The 17,116-nt window shown below is 39.7% G+C and overlaps 1 protein-coding gene across 4 annotated transcripts; it reads left to right on the top strand.

Annotated features, from left to right (window-relative positions):
• The first annotated feature begins 907 nt into the window (after positions 1 to 907).
• LOC311079395 (uncharacterized protein) lies at positions 908 to 15,155 on the top strand. Of its 4 annotated transcripts, none has more exons than XM_084108788.1 (11): positions 908 to 3,730; positions 4,704 to 4,835; positions 6,535 to 6,619; positions 7,445 to 7,636; positions 7,747 to 7,815; positions 7,995 to 8,096; positions 9,558 to 9,683; positions 12,403 to 12,435; positions 12,577 to 13,661; positions 13,904 to 14,047; positions 14,240 to 15,155. In XM_084108788.1, exons 4-9 carry the CDS (start codon positions 7,517 to 7,519, stop codon positions 12,766 to 12,768), a joined length of 642 nt encoding a protein of 213 aa, XP_083964914.1. In that variant the 5' UTR covers positions 908 to 3,730; positions 4,704 to 4,835; positions 6,535 to 6,619; positions 7,445 to 7,516; the 3' UTR covers positions 12,769 to 13,661; positions 13,904 to 14,047; positions 14,240 to 15,155. The 4 variants fall into 4 exon arrangements, with proteins under 4 accessions (XP_083964914.1, XP_083964915.1, XP_083964913.1 ...); XM_084108789.1 differs by having other exon boundaries at positions 908 to 4,835; positions 14,240 to 14,448; positions 14,724 to 15,155; XM_084108787.1 differs by having other exon boundaries at positions 908 to 4,835.
• The last annotated feature ends 1,961 nt before the right edge of the window (positions 15,156 to 17,116 follow it).

Here is a 17,116-nt window from a genome sequence, read left to right as displayed (position 1 = left end):
TATAGAGGAGATCAGTTACAGCAAACATTCTCTTTATATTATATTATATTATATAGAGGAGAGCAGTTACTGCAAACATTCTCTTTATATTATATTATATTATATTATATTATATTATATTATATTATATTATATTATATTATATTATATTTATTGTATTATATAGAGGAGAGCAGTTACAGCAAACATTCTCTTTACATTATATTATATTATATTATATTATATTATATTATATTATATTATATTATATTATATTATATTATATTATATAGAGGAGAGCAGTTACTGCAAACATTCTCTTTATATTATATTATATTATATTATATTGTATTATATAGAGGAGATCAGTTACTGCAAACATTCTCATATTATATTATATTATATTATATTATATAGAGGAGAGCAGTTACTGCAAACATTCTCATATTATATTATATTATATTATATTATATTATATAGAGGAGAGCAGTTACTGCAAACATTCTCATATTATATTATATTATATTATATTATATTATATTATATTATATTATATTATATTATATTATATTATATTATATTATATAGAGGAGAGCAGTTACTGCAAACATTCTCATATTATATTATATTATATTATATTATATTATATTATATTATATTATATTATATTATATTATATTATATTATATAGAGGAGAGCAGTTACTGCAAACATTCTCATATTATATTATATTATATTATATTATATTATATTATATTATATTATATTATATTATATTATATTATAAGAGGAGAGCAATTACTGCAAACATTCTCTTTATATTAACGTATATTATATTATATTATATAGAGGAGATCAGCTACAGCAAACATTCTCTTTATATTGTATTATATTATATTATATTATTATATTATATAGAGGAGATCAGTTACTGCAAACATTCTCTTTATATTATATTATATAAAGGAGAGCAGTTACAGCAACAATTCTAATGATACTATATTATTATATTAATTATATTACAGTTTTTCTCAGTTGCTTTGGTGCATTTCTCAGATCACAACTAAAATTCTTACTTGTTCAATCTCCACATTATCTACTTGTGCACCTCATAAAAGCAATTTCTCATTCTTTTGAACAAATTGCAGTACATTCATGCAGTTGATTATGTGCAAATGTATGCTGTTTCTTACATTATTAATTGCTTATGTCATGTTTATAAAAATGTATTATACTGGTTCTCTGTTGAATAGTCTTACCCCACAAAACATATAGGCATTAGTTCCATAAGTCATTAAATGCAGAATTGGTTGAACTAGTTGTCATAAACTGTCAAACATATTTTCTATACAATTCTATTAGACTTTTTTTGTCCTGAATTGTTGAATTGCAGAGGTGAGTTCTGAATTTCACTAATGAAGGGGAATGTAAAGCATTAGATCAATCAATGATCAACCAGTTCTCTATAATAGCTCAGAGTGCATCTCATGAAGCTTCATCTGGGATGCATACAGAGCACAACACGTTACACACTCTGAGAGAGGAAGAACAACAGGGTGAACAGCCGAGAAGAAGAAGAGGAGCAAGGATGTGTGGTGGAAGGGTAAGGAGGTAAAACAGAGGAACAGGCTAAGATTGTGTGTTTCAGAAGAAATAAGTGCCATTATTGTAGATCATGTTCTCATTCATGACCTTATGGCCGAGGCTGGATGAAGGGTGCAGCCGAATGTTGGGAGAACAACCGTGTGTCTTCAATCATTCAAGCGTTTGTAGACAGAACAGGTGTGTAATCAGACAGTGTTCACTCTACTGCACTGTACTGTTCACCATAAACTGTAGACTTACTGTAATGCTATAGGCTATTACAGAAGTCTACTTGCATTATACATTATACAGTAAATATACTTGATAGAGACACGTACATACAGTATATGTGTGATAGTCTTGTTTTTTATATCACAGTGCCACTGTACTGTAATCTTTTGTCAGACCAACAGTAAAAGTGCATATGTGAATCCTGTCCAGTCTCCTCTAGAGTAATGCGTATATGTGTGCTGTTTAAATTTATATGTCATTCAGATACAGTGCAGTATTTTGTATTTTCAATCATTGTCATCAAAATCGTAGCCATAGTTTACATCTGAAACTAAGCATTTTGACATTCTTGTTTGTGAACAATGACACAAGGATATGTTCTTTGATATTGTACTAAGGATTTTGAGCAAGTTACAGGAGTTTGATGGTAGGCTAATCTATTGTGTTCTGCTGTTTGTACGAAATGCACTTAGGTACTGGTGTGCAAATCTTAAGGATGATTCAATAAATGTACTAAAGTGACTGATAATAACTGTTAATAGAGCAGTTACAGCAAACATTATGTAACTGCTGTCTCTCTCTCTCTCTCTCTCTCTATATATATATAGAGAGTCTCTCTCTCTCTCTCTCTCTCTCTCTCTATATATATATATATAGAGAGAGAGAGAGAGAGAGAGAGAGAGAGAAAGAGAGAGAGAGAGAGAGAGAGATAGAGACAGCAGTTACATATAGTCATAATACAAAAGAAAAAAAGTGTTTAAAAGAATCATGAATCAAGCTGACACGTTTAAATGTTTGTTTACAGATGTATTTTGTTCTTACTTTGATTTTAAAAGCCATTGGATCTACACTAACCCTAACCCTAACCCTAACCCTAACCCTAGCTCTGTCTCTGCCTGTCAGACTGACTGAGATCTGCTCATACTGTGATCAGCCGCCCTTCCCCCACAGCACTGACTCTGATCGCGCGCGCGCCCTTCCCCCACAGCACTGAGACTGATCGCGTGCGCGCCCTTCACCCACAGCACTGAGACTGATCGCGTGCGCGCCCTTCCCCCACAGCACTGAGACTGACTGCAGAGTGAAAGAGATGAGATGAATGAACTAACAGACTGACCAGTGACAGAGAGATAGGTAATCAGCAGTGCTGCTCAAAAGATGACAATCTGTTGTGGCTATGCGTTTTTAAAGCACTTTTACATTGTCTAACAGCTTCTCCGCCCTTTAATGTAAATACCATTCATTTATTAAATACATAAAAAGATAATGCTGTTAAATTACACGTTAAAGTTTAATTTTGAGCCTCGAAATAATCCACACTCCTTCCCCCTTCTTAACTCAAATAAATTCTGAAGTAGTTGTGGGACACTGATGAAATGACAACAACACAGACAAGTGCAGAACTGGAGATATACCAGCTCATATCAGCCCTGCTGTATATTTGCAGACATCAATTTACTATTTTGATTAATGATATTAGTAGAAAATAATATGCCTGTTCAAGAGATCTAGGTTGCTCATTTAGGCATTTTTTGCTCTTTTAAACCTGTGTTTGTACGCACATGCGCAGTGGTTCCTAGTTCGAGGCGGGTGGATTCGTTTAAAAGTGATCATGTGCTCTGTCCACTAGAAAAGACCGGAAAAGACACTCTGGAAAGACTCACTTCACCACAGGTTTTTTTGTTTTGTTTTTTTTTAGTTTGAAGAAAGAGTACTGTGATTAAAACTGTGGAAAAAAAGATTCTTGCCATCAGATAATGTTCTATTAGGTTAAATAAATGTAGTCACAATTTCAACGTGAAATCCAAATACGTAATTACGTCATTTACGCAAGTCTGCGACCGTGGATGTGTTTTCCCGGGAAATGCAGACACGTGACAATGGGACGCGAAACAGACGACGACAACCCCCACCACGCACGCATTAAAGGCTAAAGGTGAGATCTAGACTTGTCCTCAAAATGCATGATAACTAAATACATTGTGAAATATGAAAGTTAGTAAGATGTGTTTATTTTAGTTGTTTAATTATTTTTTCCTTAGGGTTTTATTTACTTCTCGACTGTATTTGAGTTTGCTTCTAATATGATGATTTGCTGCAATAAAGAAAAAGTTTATTGCCAACTTGTAGGCAATGGCCAGTAAATAGAATTTTGTTATTTTTTATATAATAGTACTTTAGATTCTGCAAATTAATCTAAACAACTGAGTCAGTGATAGTCTACTAGCCTATATCATTGTTTTTTTTTTTAATCAAAAGTGTTGTCAACTATCAACAGTAATTTGTATAAATAATGAAATAATGAATTCCATTTTTTTATATCATTATTATTTGATAATTTTTATTTTATATAATATTTTTTATTACATTATATGCCTGTTCTTATTATTATTTATCTTTATAGAGCTTTTTTGCCCAATGCCAGTACATAGACACTTTATAGTATTTTTATTGTGTGTGTCAAATCCAAAGCAGACCAAAAGCACATTAAAAATAGCCCCTATGAATCTAGCTGGTTACTGACTGAAAATCTCCCATACGCTCTTAAATCAAATATGAATATACAGTAGATTGATGTCAATTGTGGTCACAAGGCACACAAGAACTAATGGTTTTTGGCATCATTGACATTGCCTTTTTTATCTAAATGCCTGTTGTTGACTGGTCACATGTGCTGTCATTGAATAGAGCTCTGTTGATATAATATAAAGATATACTTTAGTGTTTAACAGAAAAAAACACAACACAGGTTTGGAACAACATGAGGTTCAATTGAAACAACAATTAATATAATTGTATGTTAATTATGTATGTTTTTGGGTGAACAATTCCAGTAAGATCAACAAGATTTTTTTAAATATGCTTATTTATTTCATTCACCTTATATTTATTTTATTTATTTTTTTCAGTCATTTCAAGAAAGAAATTCAGCATGCTGGGAAATAAAAGGCGTAAAAAACCTCTGCAGGACGCTGAGCATCACATTACCTGTGAAACCGACAAGCCTGGGCTTCGAGAGCAGTTCATCAGCAAATATAAAGGCAAGTATAAATTACTAAGCAGTTTAGTAATAACGTTAATCTACAAAACTGAGAATTTAATGTGAGGTGAGTCATATGGTTGTTAGGCCAACTAATATCCATGTTTCACAAGTTAAACAAAACCAGTTACATTTTTGCATTTCTGGTTCCATCAACCCAAAGTCAATGTTTATTTGCACATTCTGAACCCAGTTATGCATAATAAGCCGACAGTGCATGTGGTCATGTAAACGCAGACTAAGGTCACCATAAACAGCATAAGCATAAACCAATCGACACAGATAGATTTTTGCCCCTTATTTGCAGATTTGCCCGGCATGTAAACACATTAACCTCTGTGTTCTGTGGCTTATTGAAGGGAGCATGTGTGATGTGTGACAGGAAAGTGTCCTTATTTTGGATTAAAGCACATCCAGACAGAGCGAGTGTTTTCTTGACCCAAGAACCTCTTAAAAGTATTCTCATCTCGTTCAGAAGTGGTACAGTCAAAATCCTGCACCCGATACTGCATGAGAGGAGAATATGAGTCTGGAAGTTTTCCTCTGAAATTCTGGAATACTCTTGGGCTTTATTTAACATCACAACTGACATGACATATGAAATACACAGTCAGATAAACGAATGGTTAGGTTTTGACGTCATTAACCTGATTTACTTATAAAGTAGTGGTTTACGTGGTTATTGGTTTGCATGTAAACCTGGATAATGGATTATTTCAAGAAGGTGATTTTATTTTGTTATCAGCGTATCGGTGTGCATGTAAACATGATCAATGGGTTTTGGTTAAATTCCTGAAATAAGATCCATGGTTAGCACAAGATCAAGATATTTTCACGCTTTACTCCACAACATAAAATAGTAATACTCTCTTGTGTGTTTTTTTTAAAAGCCTTTACTTGTCTGGTAAAAGGCAGTTGTTAACAAGTGTCTAAATGGGAGACGGGTTGTCTGGGACATTAAACGTCATCAGCTGAACAGATTAACTCATCTAGTCACTTTCACAGCCTCGTTGTGTTTATAATCGCACTCTTGCAAACTATTCTAGGTAGATGTAGGGATGGGGATGTATACATCACACAATCAGTCAAACATGCATTATAATAATGCAGAAACATTATAAATATTACACAGGGAGATGGATTTTAAAGCTTTAGAGTTCCTGGAGGCACATTTATCAACAAAAAAAAAAAAAAACTCTATACTTTTATCTAAACTATAGAAGCCACATAAAACATCCATATACCACAAAGAAAAACTACCTGAAAGAGATGCAAATAATAAACAAACAGAATTGTCTTTTAAAATAATGCAACACAGTTGTTGAAGCTTCATCGTAAGGAAGTTGAAGTTGGTCAACCGTGGTGTAGTTTATAGATTAACTTTAGCTTATTTTCTGCAAATCCCAGTGGGTTTTTGTGGAGGAAACCAGGGGATGTTCAACTACTACCGGGTTGGCCTGCAAAAATAGGTTTGTGTAAGAAAATGTATGTAATTTTAACTGTATAATTTTAAGACTTAAAAGTATAATGTAAAGTATAAAAAGCAAATCATGCTTTGAGATTAGCCTGACTTTTGACTATTTTCCTTAAGTAATTTCCCTTTCACATCGTATAATGTACGTCATATGGTAGAGAACTTTTAGTAATAAAATAATAGTTGACATTAAAGAAACTGCAGCTAATGTATTTCTCCTCTTTAGAGCTTTCTTCCGACCGAACTGAACACTACACTGAAGCTGAGAACACGTTCCTGTTTGATTTTCAGTGGCATGGCAAAAATTGGTGGTGAGTACAGAACTGTTGGATTGATGTAGTAAGGATGCTAAAATATCTGGAACTGTAAAATACTTAGGATGTGTTCATACCTGGAGTTCTGTTCGCTTGGTTCGTTTGGTCCGGGTCCGCTTAGTGTTCAGATTGGCATTTCTATTGTCAAACCTGTTATGCTTGACCAGTCTGTCCTTTTTAGGGTCACATCTTCCTGTTTTTGGTTCGTTTACATGTCTCTGGGTCCATGTTACATTCTTTTTTCATTCGAACCGCACCAGAGTTCGTTTGGAAGCCAACTGAGACCTATTTATTCAGCATCTGGATCCTCTTGTTTGGTGGCACCAGGTTTCAGATGGCAGTGTTCACACTTATTCAAATTAACCACACTAACAGTCTAAACAAACATGCCAGGTGTGAACACACCCTAATAATTAAAATTCAACATGAACTGACATTAAGAGTACTGAGTGCAGTTTCCTTGAGTCATCTAAATTGGCTTTCCCTGTATTCCCTAAAGAGAACAAAATGATTAATTTTAGATGCCTTTATCTGAGAGCTGAGAGGATGTTGCAGTGCGCCATTTAATCTCATATATCATATAGATCAGTGGTTCTCAGACCCTCCTCTCTGCAGATTCTGTATGTCTCCTTCACCTGACACACTCAGATGAGTTCATAGAGCTGTGTTCTGATGATGAACTCCTCATCTGAATCAGGTGGATTAAAACACCAGACATACAGCATATGCAGAGTGGTGGGTTCCCAGGACTGGGGTTCAGAACCACTTATAATAACTGTACATGTCTAGCTAGTACTGAGTGGTCATTTTATGTCTTTATAGCATGGATGCATCTAAAGAAGACTCGTCCTTGGGAAGACTTATGTAAATGATGAGACCAGAAATACTTGCAAAATGAGAACCGTTGAAGTGAGCAGAAAACCTCACCTGTGTCTCTTTGCTGTACGAGACATTCTACCAGGGGAGGAAATCACTTACAATTATGGCGACTCAGATTGGCCATGGCGAGTCAAGGTACTATCAAGAAAATGCTAAAGAGATTAATCAGTAATTCTCACAAATCTCATAATCTTAACTCTCATTCTGATTAGTTACCATGTGATTGTGGTCTCATATTTCTCAAGCCTTTGAATAAAGCATCAGCAGAATCCACTGATAAAAAGCCAGCCAGCAGTTTGGGTCTGCAGAAATCGGTAAGTCCACTTTAAAACATCTGTATCATTATATTATTGACTCTTTCAGCGTAGAGTTGTGTGTGAAAGAAATGATAGATAACGTGTAGGACAGCTAGAGGAATGAACATGAACAAGTTTTTCTGTCCTTTACAAATATTCTGATTTTGATATTCACTGGTTTCTTTTCTGACATCCAGCCCCATTGTTCAGCTTCTGTTTCTTCTCCTGAATTGGACAAGGTGAACAGCAATGGTCCATATAAGCAGTCAGGCAAAGCAATAACATCAATGAATAAAACGGTAACCATCTCATACATGCAGCAACTATCTACTGATGTTTACTGCCAGCTAGTTGAAAGTGCAGTGAGTGATTTCTGAGAAACACTATTGATATTTGAAATCGACACCCAAACAGACACACCCCTCCCTTCATTGCTCGGCCCCCAAAATAATGAACACGCAACACAGGCAACCACTAACAGCTGGCGCTCAGGTGTTCAACTCGAAAAGATCTTTATCGCTGGCAAACCATAGGATGCTTTTTAAAGGTTTGGTTTTAGTTGATTGTAGGTGCATATCCACTTCATCCAGCACACGTGTGTAATAGTAGTGGGAAGTTCGGATCATTTTACTGACTCAGATCTTTAAATCTCGTTCATCAAAATGAACAAATCTTTTTTCAAGTTATTTCGTTCATTTCAGCAGAATGTATTTAAAATGTTACATGTTAGCCAAATTCCCCAAACACATCAAATGTTGATCGCATTTAGAATAAGAAAAAAATTGCAATGCAAGAAAAAGGCCATATTATGAGAAACAGTTAATTTATTTATTTGGGTCTTCAGGCTATGCATTCTGTTAGTTTACCTCACCTCCCGATCTAAGCCGTTCGATCATCCCGTGATCCTCATAAACTGAGCTTTGCAGTCTGTAGTACCAGATACAGTATTGATTAGTTCACGTTTCGAGTCTATCGACTTTGGGTTCAAGTCATTCGTGCATCACGTGACAGCCCCATATAGGCTGAGCTATGCAGTCGCTACCGGATACAGAATTGATTAGTTCATCTTTTGAGTTTTCGTGGACTTGATAGGTGAACTAATCATTTATCTTTCCGGTACTGACAGCATAGCCTCTGTGGGACTGACCGGAAGAACGAAAGACTTGGACCCGAAGTCTCGAGAGATGAACTAATCATTTCTGTTTCCAGTACAGAACCCATGGGATGTTGGGCATGTGCGGTCAGCGCAAAATGAACGAATCACTCTCTGAGACAACTCGGTAGTCCCGAGTCATATTAAAGATTCGTTCATGACGACCCGTCACTAGTGTATAAACGCTTCAAATGATACAAAATTGTATTGCCATTAGAAATGTACTTATGTACCCACACTTATGTAAAATGTACCCACAATTAAAACAAACAAACTAAAAATGACTTGGATGGTATGGAGTAAATGTAGCGCCTTACTACCAACCTCTGCTAGTTAAGTATAGTTATTGGTTCAGAGTTTAAATGTCTGACTCTGAACCAATGTAACTATTAATGTGACTATTGTCACAATTTGTATGTAAAGTTTGTATAAATGTTTGTTTAGAGTTTTTATTTTATTAATGATCTTTGCTTTGAAATGTGCAAAACATTTTTTGTTCACTCCTACAGTGTGTTTGTTCTTGTCTGAAATGGGTGCCACAGTTTTCAATATTGCTAATGTACATTTTATTCTTGTTTAAGCTAAATACCTCTTTATATATCTGCAGAAGCGGTTTCAATCAAGATTGGCAAAATTAAGACAACATCATGAAGATTGCTATGAACGTTTTAACAGAGCAGAAATTGAAAAGGAACACAAGATTGCTAAACAGCAATCACAAAAAGTTTGTTTGGTGAGTAATATGTGAACATAATCACACTATTCTGTGATCAACGCCTCAGTCAATTAACGGTTAATTATTTTATTATTCATTTATTTTATTAATTAACAGTTTGCTTAGTCCTTTTGCTTTTAGACCTTATATTTTTATTCAAATTATATTTCAAGCTGTCACAGTCATCCTCAGTCGCATCCACATCTGATGCACCCTCTTCATCGGCACCCTGTGCTTTGTCCACCTCTATAATGGCCTCATCAACCTCATGCTCTCCTGCCCTGTCCTCATCACCGTCACCAGCTCCTGCGCCACCCATGCCACCTTCATCCTCGCCTGGGCAGCCTTCATCATCATCATCTTCGCCTGGGCAGCCTTCATCATCCTCGCCTGGGCAGCCTTCATCATCCTCATCCTCGCCTGGGCAGCCTTCATCATCCTCATCCTCGCCTGGGCAGCCTTCATCATCCTCATCCTCGCCTGGGCAGCCTTCATCATCCTCATCCTCGCCTGGGCAGCCTTCATCAGCTTCGCCTGGGCAGCCTTCATCATCCTCGCCTGGGCAGCCTTCATCATCTTCGCCTGGGCAGCCTTCATCATCCTCGCCTGGGCAGCCTTCATCATCTTTGCCTGGGCAGCCTTCATCATCCTCGCCTAGTAGGCAGCCTTCATCATCCTCATCCTCGCCTGGGCAGCCTTCATCATCCTCATCCTCGCCTAGGCAGCCTTCATCATCCTCGCCTGGGCAGCCTTCATCATCCTCATCCTCGCCTAGGCAGCCTTCATCTTCATCATCCTCATCCTCGCCTGGGCAGCCTTCATCATCCTCATCCTCGCCTGGGCAGCCTTCATCATCATCATCCTCGCCTGGGCAGCCTTCATCATCCTCATCCTCGCCTGGGCAGCCTTCATCATCATCATCCTCGTCTGGGCAGCCTTCATCATCATCATCATCCTCGCCTGGGCAGCCTTCGTCATCCTCGCCTGGGCAGCCTTCATCATCCTCGCCTGGGCAGCCTTCATCATCCTCATCCTCGCCTAGGCAGCCTTCATCATCCTCGCCTGGGCAGCCTTCATCATCCTCATCCTCGCCTAGGCAGCCTTCATCTTCATCATCCTCATCCTCGCCTAGGCAGCCTTCATCATCCTCATCCTCGCCTGGGCAGCCTTCATCATCCTCGCCTGGGCAGCCTTCATCATCCTCATCCTCGCCTAGGCAGCCTTCATCATCCTCGCCTGGGCAGCCTTCATCTTCATCATCCTCGCCTAGGCAGCCTTCCTCTTCATCATCCTCATCCTCGCCTGGGCAGCCTTCATCATCCTCGCCTGGGCAGGCTTCATCTTCATCATCCTCGCGTGGGCAGCCTTCATCTTCATCATCCTCATCTTTGCCTAGGCAGCCTTCATCATCCTCATCCTCGCCTAGGCAGCCTTCATCATCCTCGCCTAGGCAGCCTTTATCATCCTCGCCTGGGCAGCCTTCATCTTCATCATCCTCGCCTAGGCAGCCTTCATCATCCTCATCCTCGCCTGGGCAGCCTTCATCATCCTCGCCTGGGCAGCCTTCATCATCCTCATCCTCGCCTGGGCAGCCTTCATCTTCATCATCCTCGCCTAGGCAGCCTTCCTCTTCATCATCCTCATCCTCGCCTGGGCAGCCTTCATCATCCTCGCCTGGGCAGGCTTCATCTTCATCATCCTCGCGTGGGCAGCCTTCATCTTCATCATCCTCATCTTTGCCTAGGCAGCCTTCATCATCCTCATCCTCGCCTAGGCAGCCTTCATCATCCTCGCCTAGGCAGCCTTTATCATCCTCGCCTGGGCAGCCTTCATCTTCATCATCCTCGCCTGGGCAGCCTTCATCATCCTCATCCTCGCCTGGGCAGCCTTCATCATCCTCGCCTGGGCAGCCTTCATCATCATCATCCTCGCCTAGGCAGCCTTCATCATCCTCGCCTGGGCAGCCTTCATCTTCATCATCCTCGCCTAGGCAGCCTTCCTCTTCATCATCCTCATCCTCGCCTGGGCAGCCTTCATCATCCTCGCCTGGGCAGGCTTCATCTTCATCATCCTCGCGTGGGCAGCCTTCATCTTCATCATCCTCATCTTTGCCTAGGCAGCCTTCATCATCCTCATCCTCGCCTAGGCAGCCTTCATCATCCTCGCCTGGGCAGCCTTCATCTTCATCATCCTCATCCTCGCCTGGGCAGCCTTCATCTTCATCATCCTCGCCTGGGCAGCCTTCCTCTTCATCATCCTCATCCTCGCCTGGGCAGCCTTCATCATCCTCGCCTGGGCAGGCTTCATCTTCATCATTCTTGCCTGAGCAGCCTTCATCTTCATCATCCTCATCCTCGCCTGGGCAGCCTTCCTCTTCATCATCCTCATCCTCGCCTGGGCAGCCTTCATCTTCATCATCCTCGCCTGGGCAGCCTTCATCTTCATCATCCTCGCCTGGGCAGCCTTCATCTTCATCATCCTCGCCTGGGCAGCCTTCATTGCCTTCCTATGCGCAGCCTTCATCATCATCATCATCATCTTCTCTTGCTCCACCCTTATCTTCACTCTTATCAGTGATTCAAAATCGCAGATGTCTGAGACACTCTCATTAAGGGAGGTGGGTAGATTAATTTGCTTAATTATTGGGATGGTCTGGCTGTATTGCACTTGTAGAACTAACAATAGATTATATGAAATTATATATTATTTATATTTGTTTGTATTTCTCCTCTTCCAGATATCCTCTTTAAGGCCATCAAGAAAAAGACAGGTATGTGACTTGCCATGTGATACTTTATATGCTCAATTTTTTTGGCATAATTATGACTTTGCTTGCCAGTATCCACAATGCGATGAAACATAATGTTACAGGAACCACTGCCTTGAGTAAGTGTTATATTCTCTCATTCAGTATTCAGGAAGTACCGTCTGTGACACAGACTACAGCGATGTCACAGACTACAGCGATGTTGACCAAACATACCAAAAATCAGCTCAGATGAATCGGATGGTAGTTCTTCTGGACATGACATGGTCAAAAATGGCCAGACACCTTGAGTTTGTCCATCGCAGAGGGAACACTGCAGCTGGCAAAAATGAGTAAAGTCCTAATGGCCATGGAGAAAGGAACACTGTCTGACTACAAAGGAAAGATGCATCTGTCAGTATGAACTACACGCGAAACTTCATCATAGTTCATAAAGGACACTATTTTCTTGAAACCTTTGCTCACTTCTAAGCCGACTGGTGTGTTTAGAGCACACAGAGGTCGAACTCTTTTCCTGCCCTGGGCATCATCATCTTTAGGTTTCAGAGGACAGTTTTTGATATGTTTCCAAAGGCTACGCTTGTTATAAGGCCCTTGGCAGTAAATGCAGTGAATAAATTCTTTGGCTCTTTGTCTATTTTTTGAACGGTAGTAGGCAATCATCTCCCCATGTCCTTGTCTCACCACATCTGTGTTGTGGGCAAAGTTGCCCCTTTTTCAAAGGAGGTTCAACTGTACTCGTCTTTCTTTGGAATGTTTTGGAAATGCTATTGCCTTTACAACCCCCACTTCGTTGCGATGGACAAATTCAAGGTGTCTTGCCATTTTTGAATATGGCTTAGAGCAATTAAGGCAATACTGCTTCTTGTACGCCTTGCGGAGTTCCGTCTTTGGTGATGGCATTGACTGAATAAAAGTCTTATCACCAGACAAGGTGTTTGTCTCTTTAGATTGGCATTTCATCTTTTTTGGTGATGGTACAGTCATAAATTGATCAGATGAACTACCTGCCTCGTTGGGAGATGTTGGATGTATCAAAGCACTTTTGACAATGTCATGTCCAGAAGAACTACCATCCGATTCATCTGAGCTGATTTTTGGTATGTTTGGTCACATCAGACCCCATCCTGTTGAACAAGTGCTCTCCCAGCTGCTAATGGCCATGGAGAAAGGAACACTGTCTGACTACAAAGGAAAGAAACTTGATGACATTGAAATTGACCCAAATGGTACGAGTATACTTGGACTGTCTGTGTGTATCTGTTCTTTACATATTTGCAAAACAATGTATATGTTACCGGCAAAGTGTGTAATCCGGAATTCTATAGAATGCCCTAGGTAATGTAGGTAGGTAACTTAGGTAACCATCAGGCATTCTATACAATAACGGGATTTCACACTTTGCCGGTAACATATATAATCATGTCACAGATGGTAAGTATAAGCAATAAAGTGTAAATTTTTTTGTCAGTGAATTATTTAGAGCAACTTGAGGCCCAAGGTGATTCCATGTCAAGTGATGAGGAGGATTACAGTGACCTATCTCAGAAAACAGCACCAGCAGAGACTGATCAACTTGTTCAATCTGATCAATCTGTTTCATGGGAGGATCAAGGTAAGAAAAATCTCTAAACTACACAAACAACAATAATCAAATAAACATGAATCAGCTCCATGCAGCAATATCCAGCCAAATGAAAAAAATATACACATTAGGACACATTAGTCTTGATTTGGTCTTTACTCACCAATTTAGTTGTAATGAGAATGTGTAATGAGTATTTACTTGTTTTTAACTATTTCATAGGTTCTTCAAACGCTCCAAAAAAGAAATGGGAGGACAGTGAGGTAAAAGCAGTAGAGAGACACATGATGAAGTTCATCAAGACATACAAAGTTCCTGGTAAGCAAGACTGTGAAAGATGCATTCACGCAGAGCCAGAAGCTTTGAAGCAGCGAACATGGACTGGTGTGAAAAATTATGTGCGGAACAGGATCACGACTCTTAAAGAAAAGGTGGTTTGTAGGGTGGCACAAACACTTTAACACTTTGCACATTATGCTCTTTTTGTAAGAAATGGAGCTAAATTAAAAGAAATGAGGATATAGGTGTAGAAATATTTTGAGGATGGAATGAAACAGAATATAAAGTGCAAAGTTAGAGTATAAGAAGGCTAATGAAGAAGTAGAGGATATTAAGATAGTCAATTTTCATTATTCAGTTTTCTTTGTTCAGTTGCAATGAAGTTGGATGGAATGTCATGTTAAACTTTTTGATATTTCTGTCATAGAGGGAGGAGAGAATGTTAAGAGGATAAAAAGGGAAGAGTGAATAGGTGTGTTGGACATGGGCCGTGGCTGGATGTAACCGATCGGTGAGAGTTGCAGTGTGCAGGCGGGAGGAGCTGAAAACAGACACGTGAGTCGGACACTTTCTGCTTCCCGTAGTGACGCAGAGCCAGAAGCTTTGAAGCAGCGAACATGGACTGGTGTGAGAAATTATGTGCGGAACAGGATCACGACTCTTAAAGAAAGGGTGGTTTGTAGGGAGGCACAAACACTTTAACACTTTGCACATTATACTCTTTTTGTAAGAAATGGAGCTAAATTAAAAGAAATAAGGATAAAGGTATAGAAATTAAAATTGAGAGACGCTCACGCTGTGTTTGCATACTTTACCACAGCTGAAGTGAAATAAATGCATTATTTGCCAAATACACAGATATTTCAGAGACATTTTCATGCAATACATGTACTGCTTAATACAGCATCTGTTTGTACAAGAATAAAGTTCAACATAAGCCTAAATACCGATGAAGTGGGGTCTACATTGTATCAGTTTTATTTGGATAAACATGACAATATAACAGCGTGACTACATGAAAGGGGATTTCACTGTTATAAAAACAGATTTGTGAGCATTAGTGGAACTAAAGGTGTGAGAATTAACTCTTAATCATTGTGTTGCAGTGGATTCGGCCAATCGTGGATCAGTTGTGTCGTCATCAGAGCTCATGAGTCGCTCTGGAGAAGCTGCGCTGGCTGAGTCCTCCTGCTCTCCAATCGCTCTCGCCGTACTCTGATACCATACGTCACAGTCACGGGGCTTCGCTGTCTGAAGTCGGACACAAGTTCTAACCGGCATGCACTGCTCAAGTCAGCTGCTGATCGGTCTGCGCAGCGCTGCATGAAGTCCAACAAGCCTAATGCTCTCCTCCCTCTTTACATCCCTTTACATTCTCCTCCCTCTTTACATCCCTTTACATTCTCTCCTCCCTCTTTTCATCCCCTTTACATTTTCTCCTCCCTCTTTACGTCCCCTTTACATTCTCCTCCCTCTTTACATCCCTTTACATTCTCTCCTCCCTCTTTACGTCCCCTTTACATTTTCTCCTCCCTCTTTACGTCCCCTTTACATTCTCTCCTCCCTCTTAACATCCCCTTTACATTCTCTCCTCCCTCTTTACGTCCCCTTTACATTCTCTCCTCCCTCTTTACGTCCCCTTTACATTCTCTCCTCCCTCTTTACATCCCCTTTAAATTCTCTCCTCTCTCTTAACATCCCCTTTACATTCTCTCCTCCCTCTTTACATCCCCTTTACATTCTCTCCTCCCCTTTTACATTATCTCCTCCCCTTTACATCCTCTTTACATTCTCCCCTCCCTCTTTACATTCTCTCCTCCCTCTTTACATTCCCCTTTACATTTTCTCCTCCCTCTTTACGTCCCCTTTACATTCTCTCCTCCCTCTTTACGTCCCCTTTATATTCTCTCCTCCCTCTTTATGTCCCCTTTATATTCTCTCCTCCCTCTTTATGTCCCCTTTATATTCTCTCCTCCCTCTTTACGTCCCCTTTACATTCTCTCCTCCCTCTTAACATCCCCTTTACATTCTCTCCTCCCTCTTTATGTCCCCTTTATATTCTCTCCTCCCTCTTTATGTCCCCTTTATATTCTCTCCTCCCTCTTTACGTCCCCTTTATATTCTCTCCTCCCTCTTTACGTCCCCTTTATATTCTCTCCTCCCTCTTTATGTCCCCTTTATATTCTCTCCTCCCTCTTTACGTCCCCTTAACATTCTCTCCTCCCTCTTTACGTCCCCTTTACATTCTCTCCTCCATCTTTACGTCCCCTTTACATTAGGCTTGTTGGACTTCATGCAGCGCTGCACAGAACGATCAGCGGCTAACTTGAGCAGTGCTTGATGGTTAGAACTTGTGTCCGACTTCAGACAGCGACGCCCGTGACTGTGCCATAAGGCATCAGAGTACAATGAGAGTGATTGGAGAGCAGGAGGACTCAGCCAGAGCAGATTCTCTAGAGCGACTCACGAGCTCTGATGATGACACAGCTAATCCACGATTGGCAGAGTACACCGCTTGACAACGATCACGTGCGTTTCATGTTTCTTCTCACACCTTCAGTTCCACTAAGGATCACAAATCTGTTCTTTATAACAGTAAAAGCTCTTTTCATGTAGTTGCGATAAATGTTTATCAAAATAAAACAATGTAGACCCCACTTCACTGGTATTTAGGCTTATTTTGAACTTTATTCTTGTACAAACAGTAGTGCATGTATTGAATGAAAATGTCTCTGAAATATCTGTATCTGGAAAATAATGCGTTTATTCCACTTCAGCTGTGGTAAAGTATGCAAACTTAGCCTGAGCGTCACTACGGGA

The sequence above is a fragment of the Abramis brama genome (genome assembly GCF_963993115.1).
Source record: "Abramis brama genome assembly, chromosome: 3".
NCBI classification, from domain to species: domain Eukaryota; kingdom Metazoa; phylum Chordata; class Actinopteri; order Cypriniformes; family Leuciscidae; genus Abramis; species Abramis brama.
This window is presented reverse-complemented; position numbering and strand designations above follow the sequence as displayed.